Raw genomic sequence first — 12034 nt, forward strand, 5'->3', positions numbered from 1 at the left:
GCCCATCCTCCTGCTCCGCCAGCTTCACCCTTCAGCTCGGACCACAGCACCCTACTCTCCCCGCGCCTCCTCTGACGCACTTCCCTGCAGAGCCCGCCCCCTCCACAACTCCCGCGCCTCCGCCTCCACCCCAGGTCTGGCCCCGGCCCAGGCCCAGGCCCAGGGCCGAGGGGGCTTGTGGGAGTTGTAGGAGGGACGGAGAGAGAGCTGAGAGAGGAGGCGGACGGCATTCCCGGCGCAGCGCGCGGCGCCTTGTGGGGGATGTAGTTCAGCTCCCGAGGGACAGCAGCAGGCAAACGGGAGGTCTGGACTGGTGGATTCTTTTATTTTACAAGGAAAGGTCTGGGGTCCACAGATTAAGGCGAACTGTCTCGGGTCACTGCTGGTCATCGGTTGTGACCTATATAACGGAGGTTTTACAATTCAAAGAGGAAGGTACCACCTCAAATTCAAAGACAAGGGAACTGAGCTCAGGGTGAATAACTGATTTACCAAACTTGAGTGTTGGAGTGAGCTGACTAACTTTGTGACATTACAGTTTACTTCTTTAAATTTCAGTTTTATTTTCTTCAAAATATGGATGTTCTCCAAAATATGGGTGTTGACAATAGCCCCTATCCAAAGGGATCATTGTGAGTACTGAATGAGAAAAAAAAATAAATAAAATGCCCAGCACAGGGACTGAGGCATAGTAAACAATTATTAAGTTATTAGAGGCCCAGTGCATGAAATTCGTGCACGGGGGGAGGGGGGAGTCCCTCAGCCTGGCCTGCACCCTCTTGTAATCCCGGACTCCTCGGGGGATGTTTGACTGCTGGTTTAGGCTGAACCCTAAACTGGCAGACATCCCTCTTGCAGTCTGGGACTGCTGGCTCCTAACTGCTTGCTTGCCTGCCTGATCTCCCCTAACCACTTGTCTGCCTCATCGCCCCTAACCACCTCTGCCTCATCCCCCGCTGCCACGGCTTCGTAAAAAAGGTTGTTTGGCTGTCCCGTCTAATAAGCATATAATGCTTTTCTTATTATAGATTACTATTGGAAAATATGTGTTGAACATCTAGAATGTTTAAGTAGGGTCATTATATACAGCAGCGGTTCTCAACCTGTGGGTCACGACCCCTTTGGCAGTTGAACGACCCTTTCACAGGGGTCGCCTAAGACCATTCTGCATATCAGATATTTACATTACGATTCATAACAGTAGCAACATTACAGTTATGAAGTAGCAACGAAAATATTTTATGGTTGGGTCACAATATGAGGAACTGTATTTAAAGGGCCAGAAGGTTGAGAACCACTGATATACAGCCTTTAAAAGCTCCTGATGCCTCTAGAGCAGTGGTTCTCAACCTTCCTAATGCCGCAACCCTTTAATACAGTTCCTCATGTTGTGGTGACCCCCAATTTCATTGTTACAAATTGAACATAATTAAAGCATAGTGCTTAATCACAAAAACAATATGTAATTATATATGTGTTTTCCGATGGTCTTAGGCGACCCCTGTGAAAGGGTCGTTCGACCCCCAAAGGGGTCGCGACCCACAGGTTGAGAACCGCTGCTCTAGAGGGAGAAAATAAGCCATTTATAGAGGTAGGCGTCTGTTCATTTCAGTAGGTTTTATGAACCTCTGGACTAACTGTCAGATGACTAGGAAAGACTTACCAGGACCAGATTTCAGGCATCTTATGTAGCTCTGTTCAAGCACACATAAGCATTCATGATTCAGGGTGGTTGTCTTTGGGGAGACTTGCCAAGGAGGATGTCGCTTTCATCCATCAAGTCTGCAGAATGCTTAGAAAACACACAAGGCACATTTCACTCCGCAATTTAGAATGGACCTGGAAGTGTCTGCCTGTTAGAGGCTATGACCATCCTGCCCAGTCAGCACAGAGGACTTGCACTGTCCCATCGTATGCAGTAACTCCAAGCACACAACCATATTTCTGATTTATCTCTGCATCTTGGGTGTTTTCTGCTTATACTTATTTGTGTGGGTAGGCAATATAAATCCTTAATGATAGAGTTAAATGTTTGCTTCCATTTCTTACTCTGTTGTTTTAGAAAACAGTAGCTGGACTGAAATATTTTTATAAAATGTTAAAGATAATTTAAGGCAACCATGTACAGATTATGCAATTTACAATTAAAAGCAAAGTTGAACTAGGCCTCTGGCTTAATTTGTTAAGGGTGGTTCTAGTTTCAGCAGGTTTTGCAGTTACATTACAGTTTAAATAAGCCAACAATGAAAATATAGATATGCAGATATTATTTGCTTATATTACGTACTTACAAAACAATTCTTAATATGAGAATTCCCTTTCATACCAAATTCCCTAATCGAATTAAATATTAATTTTTAATTGCACATATTTTAGGAACTAAAAAATTATGTTGAATAAAGTATATCTACATTATATTTTTCTCATAAAATTTTGTTGTTTTTCTTGTGACAGGAAAACCTAGTAGTATAGAAAGAAGAAAAATAGGAATATATACAAACTCTCAGCTCCAATGAACAACCACCCTAAAAAACTTATATAAAATTTTTCCTTGGATCAATTCACTATAGAAAAATAGCTATATTAACCAAGAACAAGGCAAATAGAAAAGTTCATCTAAAATGGCTTTCCTCAAGATGGCAGAGTAGAATGGAGGGAGACTTGAATTGGGGAGGCGAACACACAATACAGTGTACAGATGATGTGTTGTGGAGTTGTGCACTTGAAACCTATGTAATTTTGTTAAACAGTGTCACCCCAATAAATTCAATAAAAAGGAAAGAAAAATATGGCAGAGTAGGAAAATGCTGTGCTCACCTCCTCTCACAACCACATCAAAATTACAACTGCCCTAGCCAGTATGGCTCAGTGGATAGAGCATCAGCCTATGGACCAAAGGGTCCCTGGTTCAATTCTGGTCAAGGGCACGTACCTCGGTTGCAGGCTCCTTCCTGGCTTGGGCTCTGGTTGTAGGAAACCAATCAATGTCTTTCTCTTACATCAATGTTTCTTTCTGTCTTTCCCTCTCTCCTCCACTCTCTCCGAAAATCAATGGAAAAATATCCTCAGGTGATGATTTAAAAAAAAAAAAATTACAACTAAATGCCCTGGCCAGGTAGCTCAGTTGGTTAGAATGTCATCCTGAAATACCAAGGTTGTGGGTTTGATCCCCAGTCAGGGTACATGTAAGAATCAACCAATGAATGCATAAATAATTGGAACAAATCAATAAACATGTCATCAAATAAACTCATAAAAAATTTTTAAAAAGAAGTACAAATTGACAGTTATAAAATTAGTCATGGGGATATAAAGTACATCACAGGGAATCCTATATAATAAAAGCGTACTATGAAAATTGTCCACTTGACTGGGAGTTCGACCAGGGGCCTGCTGGGGGAAAGGAGGGAGGCCCTGGCCAGCAGTTGGCAGCTGCTAGAGACCCTACCAGTGCACAATTTTTGTGCACTGGGCCTCTAGTATAGTAAATAATATTGTAATAACCATATAGGGTGTCAGATGGGTACTAGATTTATAAGGGGTGATCACTTTGTAATGTATATAAATAACTAATCACTATGTTGTACACCTGATGCTAACATAATATTGTATATCAACTATAATAAAATAAATTAAATGAATTCAATGCTCTATATTCCCTGTTGATGGAACCTGGTAACACTTAATTTGGTAGGATATATTACATTACTAGTGTATTACAGAAAACTCTCCAAGTAACTGTCAAAATAAAAATAAATCATTAACTCTTAGAGTATAAACAGATCTCTTAAACTGGACTACTTAAATTGTTATACACTGTATAATACTCAAATAAGAAATGGACAAGAGTGGGGTTTTTCTAATAAAATATATCATCATCTGATAAAATTAATGAAAAACAATTTGCTTCATGACATTTGCCATTTATTATAGGGCTCATCAGGACAGCATATATGAGCAGAGATTTCTTTCTGCTATGCTATATGCTATATATTCTGATGAGTCCCTATTTAATATGGGGACCAGAGTGGTTGACAGAGAAGAAGCAGAAGAAATATATCACAATGCCAGTTGAGGTGGCTGTATTCACAGAAAACCTCAGCCCACCTGTGAAGCAGAGGATGCAAGTCACAGCTATGGCCACATGACACATGATAATAGACTCTCTGTGGAGCAAACCTTACTCTCTCCTCATCTTCAACATCTGACCCAATTCTGAACATATCTCAGGAACTGGGACACAGAATAGGAAGAGCTCCGAAGTCTAAATTTCTAAAATTTTGTGAAGTTCAAGGTAGAAGACTTCTAAAAAATTCAAATTTAGAGGTGATTTTTAAACTTTTTAAAAAGTTAGCCAAAGTAATAACAAAGCATAACATATGAAGTTGGTTAAGATAAGCGAATGAGAATAGTGATTCTAAACTTTAGTGTGTATAAGAATCACCTTTGATGTTTGTTAAATATAAAGTCCTAGACTCCACTCCTAATGATTTTGATTCAATAGATGTGGGACTGGGTTCAGAAAGCTACAGTGCAGTAGGCACCCAAGCGACTCTCATGTGGGTAATGTGGTCTGGCACCCACAGGTTCAAAACAATGGCTTCCACAGTCCATAAAAGACTTTAATTGGGTAGTTACTAGAGGCCAGTGGAGAGATAATGGATGGTCTCTCCCTTCAACTTGCTCATGAACAGCTCAGGAGGTCAGACACCAAAGGAACAAATCATGTGGAATGAATCATAAACAGTGTTGTATAAGGTCTCAGAGAACATAAAGGTGGAAGCAATTATCTGCCGGGATGGGAGAGGAAAGTTGAGCAGCTTGGAGGGGAAACCCATTCTTGAGATGGCATATATGCTGTAATTCAGTTACTAATATTTACATCTTACTCTTTTTTTTTTTTTAAATCATCCTGTTCAGACTGCTTTTTTATAGGCTGCATGTGTGATGTTGTTTTGAGTTTTGGTCTATGTGTACTGCTTATTTTATTGTTAATTATGTTGTAAATGCTTCCCTCCACGTCCTGCGTGGTTCAGGGTTCGGGTCTGGAAGAGGAGCCGCACACAAATGAAAGAGAAAAGACAAGAGATAATTTGGAAATATTGGGGGACCAGGCGAGTAAGTCCAACTCAAGAGGAAGTACTTCCACCCCTGCTCAGGCCAAACCGACCTTTTATAGACAGAGGTAAACAAGGCAGTGGTTACCATAGTTACAGTTCTAGTGAGTTTCACCTGTTTTGACCATGTTTACACTCCCTGCACTTCCCTCAGCCCATTAGCTTCCCGGGTAAGATCTGGGGAGTGTTCTAAGGTCAAGCCTAATTATGCTAAGAGGACTGAGCACTCTAAGCTGGGACTTGTTTGTGACTTTGCCAGCAGGTCAGTCCAAGGCTCAACCCTATATCGTTTTCCCACAAATTAACTCATATTTATGTCAATTGCATTTGAAGCCTGAAAATGACCATTACACCCGAGCTGATTTAGAGCAATATCCGTCCTTACTTTGTCTAGTCAGCTTCTATTATGGGTTCTGTCTTATAATAGCTTAGTATTCTTTGAGTTATTAAAAGCTCAGAACAATTCTATTTGTTCCCTTTTGTGGCTGAAAACAATTTGTTTTTTAACTTGGGTCCCAAGATACTGTTGATCCATTTTAGATATTCTCACATCGCAGCATTCAACCACTAATTACTATATTCCAAGTGACCATGTATCATGAAGTAAATCATTTTGTCTACAGCTGGCTTAAAATTTACTGAGAAATTCAGATTTGTTTGACATAGTTTACATCAGCAGGCCAACAATTTTGAATGCTGAAAGAAAATTTAAGGCCTTCAGAATAATTGTGCAGCCAGATATTTTTCTCTAGAGCAGTGGTTCTCAACCTTGGCTGCACATTAGAATCACCTGGGAATCTTTTTTAAAATCCTCATTTCTGGGCCTCATCCTCCGGAAATTCTGTTTCTTTGTTATGGGGTGGGGCCACAACATTAGTAACTAAGAAACAGAATTTCCGGAGGATGAGGCCCAGAAATGAGGATTTTAAAAAAGATTCCCAGGTGATTCTAATGTTGAGAACCACTGCTCTAGAGTATGAGCATCAACTCTTTTCCATTTTATAATTTTTATGTGGATTTTTTGAGACATATCTAAAAAAATTTTAAAAAGTATTTTAGGCCCCAAATCAATCTTATCTTCTAAAATGCCAAAAGAACATCTGTTTGCATAATATAAATTCTAACAATACAATTAAAGTACAAATATACATATTAATTTAAGACACATACACATAGATATAGTGGTTGAATAGTCTGTGTTTACTCCATCAATCCTTTTCAATTTAATACTGTCCTGCTTCAAACTATTTGACAAAATAAAGCATTCTATTAAATATTTAAGGCTTACACATGGGAAAGACTTTCATCCCAGAAATGTCAAAGCATTAGTTCTTTTCATTTGCAGCCTGTACTTAGTAACGGGTGTGCCCCCTTCCCCCTCCCCACCTTTCATGAACAACACAGGACAGCCAGGGACACAGAAGAAGGCAGACCCAGACCAAAAAACAACTTCTAGGTGACTTCCCGGGGCTGCCCCAGATCAGGGGAGCCCTCATCTTCCCCTGATGTAGACTGACGCGTAAGACTGAGGTGACATTCAAGGAAAAGAGAGAAGGAGGGAATACAGCAGGCAGGATCATTCTTTTCAACATATTAAGTCTGAAAGAAATAAAAATTCAGTAGAAATAACTTCAAATGTTTAATAATTGTATTTTCATCTATATGCATTCGTAATATCAATCTGAAACTGTAATTTTGTAGATGAAATGAGATGGAGGGAAAGAGGAAAGGAGAGAAGAGTATGAGAGAAGCTTGAGTCACTTTGGCTAGTAAAAATTTGAAATAAATGGAGTCAGTTTCAGAATTTGTTATATTTTGCTATGGTCTTTCTAATATAAAAGAGAATCGATAAGAAAATATGATGGGATCTTTCCTATGTCAGCCTACTTCTCAAGTGTTTTGAATGAACCAAAAATCTTCCTTTTATAGTGCCTATACTGGCAACTCCATTATAATGTCACTTAATATAGGTCTCTCTGTTGCCAGGTCAATAATTTCCAAAGTGAAGTTCACTGATGTGTGGAGGTACTTAAGGAAAAGTCATAGCTCAAAAACTAAACAATCACTGCTACAAAGGTGAGGTGTAAAGAAGAGAGGGGACCTAGAGTCTGATGAAGGGTAGGTGTTTGAGGGTTAGTAGGAGAAAATCTTTCAAACAAGAATTTTAATCTTAACAAAGGGAATGTTATTGGTTGAATTATAATAGCAGAGAAGTTGAAAATATCAATTTGTGATTTTTAAACCTGTATTTGTAAGTTATAAGAATGCCTGGAGTTAAACTCAATGAATTCACCATTGCTAAAAACACTGAGTCACAAAAATAAGAGCTTTTCTAATCAACTCAAATAAGCTAACATTCCCAGAGCACCTACTATGTGCAAGGTGTTGTGCTAATCATAGTGGAAATTTTTTTGCAAATAATAAAAGCACAAGATATGGCCTCAGCCTTTGAAGATTAAAAAAACAACAACACAACAACACACAACTTATTGAACGAGACAGGATTGATTATATATGAACTAAAAGAGTCAAGTAATTGGGAAAAATCTCATAACCTAACTGGAACCATTATGTTTGCCATAGATGCAGACTGGCATGATTTAGAGTTTCAATTCACTCTTCATGCAACGGAAGACTATTTTCTTCACATTTCACCAATGATGTAAATAAAAACAGTACCTTCACCATCATCACCTTAAAATTCTAAAAGTAAAACAGTATCTTATATGTGAAACAGAGGGCTAGATCAAAAGGATTCTCAGCGTTAGAAAAGCAAAATAGGTCTTTAACGTAGGGAAGGAAAAAATGTTAATTCATTTTCTAATTTCTGGATTTAAAGAAACAAGTTCAAAACCTTGAAGCAAGAAGTAAAAAAGCAGCCTAGTTTCCTGGGCAAGTGTAAACTGAAAAAACCACAACCACCCAACACCAATCAGGGTGATGTTCCTGGTGGGCGCTTTCTGAAGAGTGGTAGAAACTGCTTTTTTAAATCTCTGTGTTTATGCTTGTACGAAGATCTTCTAAGGGAGGGGTGAGGTGGGGGAGGAGGTGGCACTGTATAAAAGAAGCTGCCTTGAGATTTCTAAAATTCATACAAAAAACTTCCTAGGTAAGGAAACTTACCAGATTTTGCCACCTGATCTTTAGTGATGGACCCAGAAGCAACCTCTGTTTATTGGGATTATTTATATGGTACAAGCCCAAATCCGGAAGATCTGAAGGAGACCCACTTCCATGCTCCTTACACATCTGTTTTCCTTCCCATCTTTTACGCAACCGTGTTCCTGCTCGGAGCGCTGGGGAACCTCCTCCTCATGAGCGTGTTGCATTTCAAACGGGGCAGCCGAAGACTGATCGACATCTTTATCCTGAACCTGGCCGCCTCGGACTTCATTTCCCTCATCACGCTGCCTCTCTGGGTGGATAAAGAAGCCTCGTTAGGACTGTGGAGAACCGGTTCTTTCCTGTGCAAAGGCAGCTCCTACATGATCTCTGTTAACATGCACTGCAGCGTTTTCCTGCTCACCTGCATGAGCATCGACCGCTACCTGGCCATTGTGTGTCCAGCCGTATCCAGGAAATTCCGAAGGAGAGACTGTGCATATGGAGTCTGTGCCAGTGTGTGGTTTGTCTCTTGCCTCCTGGGGTTGCCTTCTCTTCTGTCCAGGGAGCTCATCCTGATTAATGATAAGCCATACTGTGCAGAGAAGAGGGCCACTTCAATTAAACTGACTTGGGCCCTGGTGTCCTTAATTGTTACCTTTTTTGCGCCTTTGGTGAGCATTGTGACCTGCTACTGCTGTATCACAAGGAAGTTGTGTGCCCATTACCAGAAGACGGGAAAGCATAACAAGAAGCTGAGGAAATCCATCAGGATCATATTTATTGTCGTGGCAGCCTTTGTATTCTCCTGGCTGCCCTTTAATACTTTCAAGCTCCTGGCCATTGTCTCTAGGTTGCAGCAAGAACACTACTTTTCCTCGTCTATTCCCCAGCTGGGCATGGAGGTGAGTGGGCCCTTAGCATTTGCCAACAGCTGTGTCAACCCTTTTATTTACTATATCTTTGACAGCTACATTCGCAGGGCCTTTGTGCACTGCTTGTGCCCTGGCCTCAAGAACTATGACTTTGGGAGCAGCACCGAGACATCAGATAGTCACCTCACTAAGGCTCTCTCCAACTTCATTCATGCAGGGGATTTTGCCAGGAGGAGAAAGAGGTCTGTGTCACTCTAAAAGGAACTCTGACTTTTCAAGCTCTCTTGGTGGACTGGACAGCTCATTTGGGTCGACAAAAAAAAAGAAGAGTATTGCTAAAAGTATTCATATTGCTTCATAAATGCAAGGAAGAGTTAATTTTTATGAAAAAGACAATTGAAAAGTCTTTGTGTTTGTGGGTATAATTAGGCCATATGCTGGTCGGGTGGGGTTTTTTTGTTGTTGTTTTTTTTTTTTTTTTCCAGCAGACTGGCCTTATTTGACCCTTGCCAATCCAGTTCACCGGGCAAAATACAACTCCTTTATGTCCTTGAACTCTGAGATAAAGGCTCCTGCTTGGACTAGTTTCTTTCTTCAAGATTCTTAATGCACATTTAGGCTTTTTCCTCTTTCAAGAACAATGGTACCTTGGCCCACACCACCCTTCATACTGGGCTCCAAAGTGGACTACAGTTAAAGGATTCTGCTCACTTTCACCTGGTGAGACATGTGGTGTCAATGTAGGTAGCAGAAAATATAATATATCTGTGCTCTGACAGTAATTGTTCCTGAGTAATGAAGTGAGGTTCTGGTCTTGTTATTTAAAACCTTGTATGGTGATTCTTTACCATCTTCCAATGTTGGCTTTCATCCTGTGCCATTCAAAATAACTTTAGACTGGCAAAAAGCTCATGGGGGTGAATCATTTTGTATTATGTTTATGACTTGAGACTTACATTATTATCTGGTCTTCTAGAGTATTTTAACAAGAAAGCATATGGCAAGGTTTGACCTTTATTTTCTTTATAAGATATATTGGTAAAATAGTATCTCATTGTAATGGTGTAGTAACTACTTTTCAATGGGATTTTGCTATGCTCTTTTGTTTTATTGTCTTTATAAATTGGGATATGACCTTGCTTTAATTATATGTTTTTAATTTATCCAGTTATCTAGGTATCAAATAAAAATGTTACTAATAATATAATTAGGGGTCATCAAATGCTTAGCTACAGCCTTGTGCAGACTATGCTTTTGTAATTTAATTAAAATGTTAGTGCTACACATTCCTCATAGTATCATTTGCTGAAGTATATAATTTCAAGATTTGATCCAGTAATATAGGAAGGCAGGATACTCTGAAGTAAAAAAAAAATCATAACAATGATGATGTTGGTATTTTATATAGATTTTTCCAAACCCAGAGACTATCCTGAATTCCTTCACCCAATAAGTATTTACTTAGATTATTTGTACCTAATATTCTTTTTAAAGACTTTGGAGTGAAAAACTAGCAATGTAATTATCAGTAAACACAAACGCAGCAAACATACTATTGGAAACATTTTTTAATTTAAAAGAAAGATGTTATATTTTTAAACTCACTGTTGACTCAAATGAGTTAATGTTTTACTTCTAACTATTAAGTTTGAAAATCAGAGAAAGCTTATAATTTTTTCAGAGATGAAGTAATTCAAGTTCATTCTATGTATGTATCTTTCACATTAAAAAAATGTCAAATATTGGGCATCTTATAATCCACTTAAAAGTTGAAAATATAATTTTTTATTTTGTCAATTGGTTAATTTGTTTATTTCTCTTAAGCTTTTATTAAATAAAAATATAATGTCCTTATATACGTATTCTATGTTGTATTAATTTTATCAACACATTAATATTAATTAATAGTAATATTCTTAGTATTTTAGTAATTAATCATAGATATAGAAAAATGACAGTGTAAATCATAAGAAATAAAGTTTCTTGGAATACTTCAAAACTGAATTCAAAACAATTAAATAGATCTCCAAAGGTTAGATGAAAACAAAATATGGAAGGTAGAGACATTCACATTTTTAGAACAAATCAATAAAAGCACTATTACTAATCATGAAAATCATTGTCTTTAAGAAATGCTCCCTATAAAAAATAGCCCAATCACTTAGCTAAGGTATTTGTTAGGAAATGAGAAAACATAGATTATTAGGTTTAACTTCATCTTTAATGTTGGAACATTGAGCAAATAATTTTAATCTTTCATACTTAAATTTAGTTGGTACTATATATGTATAGAATTCTCAAGAATATTATAAGACTAATATAATGGTTTTTTCAAATACCGAGTAACAAATTATTATATAAAGCTATTGGGTTTCTATTATTAATTATTGAATGTTGCTTAAAAATTTCCAAACTAAAATATATCAAATGATAATCACTCTCACTTAACAAATACTAAGAATCAAACTTCTGTTTCATCCTTTAGTTTTTGATGAGAATATTTAAAATAACATCGAAAAATACATATTGTTGTACTTTCTAATACTTTAAATAGACATGCTAATTTTATTCTTAGTGTATTTTATATTCATAATGTACCAAAGAAATAGAAGGAAAAATACATAATTTTATAGATGGCATAACTGTCATAGAAAAAAGTTCAAGACTTGTTTAAGTTGGTAAGTTACTATGTAGTATGTGGATTCCTCTGGTATAAAATATAATTTATATTACAATAGCATTAAAGGTTTTATTATAAATTATTTGGTTAGATCTCATTTTGTATAGTTTTAAACCATAATATTTCCACATTTTTAATATGATCAAATTCTATGTATATATATATTCAGAAATATAGACATATATTAATAACTTTTCAAGATTTTTGTTATCTCAGTTAAACTACTTTGAGGGCTACTTTGTGGTAATTTAAAGTCATCA

At 37.6% G+C, this 12034-nt stretch overlaps 2 protein-coding genes across 5 annotated transcripts in view; one reads left to right on the plus strand and one right to left on the minus strand.

Moving 5' to 3' along the window:
- CLDND1 (claudin domain containing 1) overlaps positions 1 to 1682 on the minus strand; it is a 10708-nt gene extending 9026 nt beyond the window's left edge. Inside the window, exon 1 of one of the 4 annotated variants that reach the window (XM_014541038.1) lies at positions 1664 to 1682. Coding sequence is in view for 1 of the 4 variants with exons in the window: in XM_005867972.2 (XP_005868034.1) it covers positions 1 to 6 (6 nt within the window). In the remaining 3 variants the exon portion in view is untranslated. Of the gene's footprint in view, positions 88 to 1663 lie in introns of those variants that run through there. The other 3 variants (XM_014541039.1, XM_005867973.2, XM_005867972.2) reach the window with 3 other exon arrangements.
- Positions 1683 to 8137: 6455 nt separating this feature from the next.
- GPR15 (G protein-coupled receptor 15) lies at positions 8138 to 10888 on the plus strand. The gene has a single exon (XM_014541037.1). The coding sequence runs from the start codon at positions 8267 to 8269 to the stop codon at positions 9350 to 9352; it is 1086 nt and encodes a 361-aa protein (XP_014396523.1). The 5' UTR covers positions 8138 to 8266; the 3' UTR covers positions 9353 to 10888.
- Positions 10889 to 12034: the final 1146 nt, after the last annotated feature.

This window comes from Myotis brandtii, unplaced genomic scaffold, assembly GCF_000412655.1.
Source record: "Myotis brandtii unplaced genomic scaffold, ASM41265v1 scaffold257, whole genome shotgun sequence".
NCBI classification, from domain to species: Eukaryota; Metazoa; Chordata; class Mammalia; order Chiroptera; family Vespertilionidae; genus Myotis; species Myotis brandtii.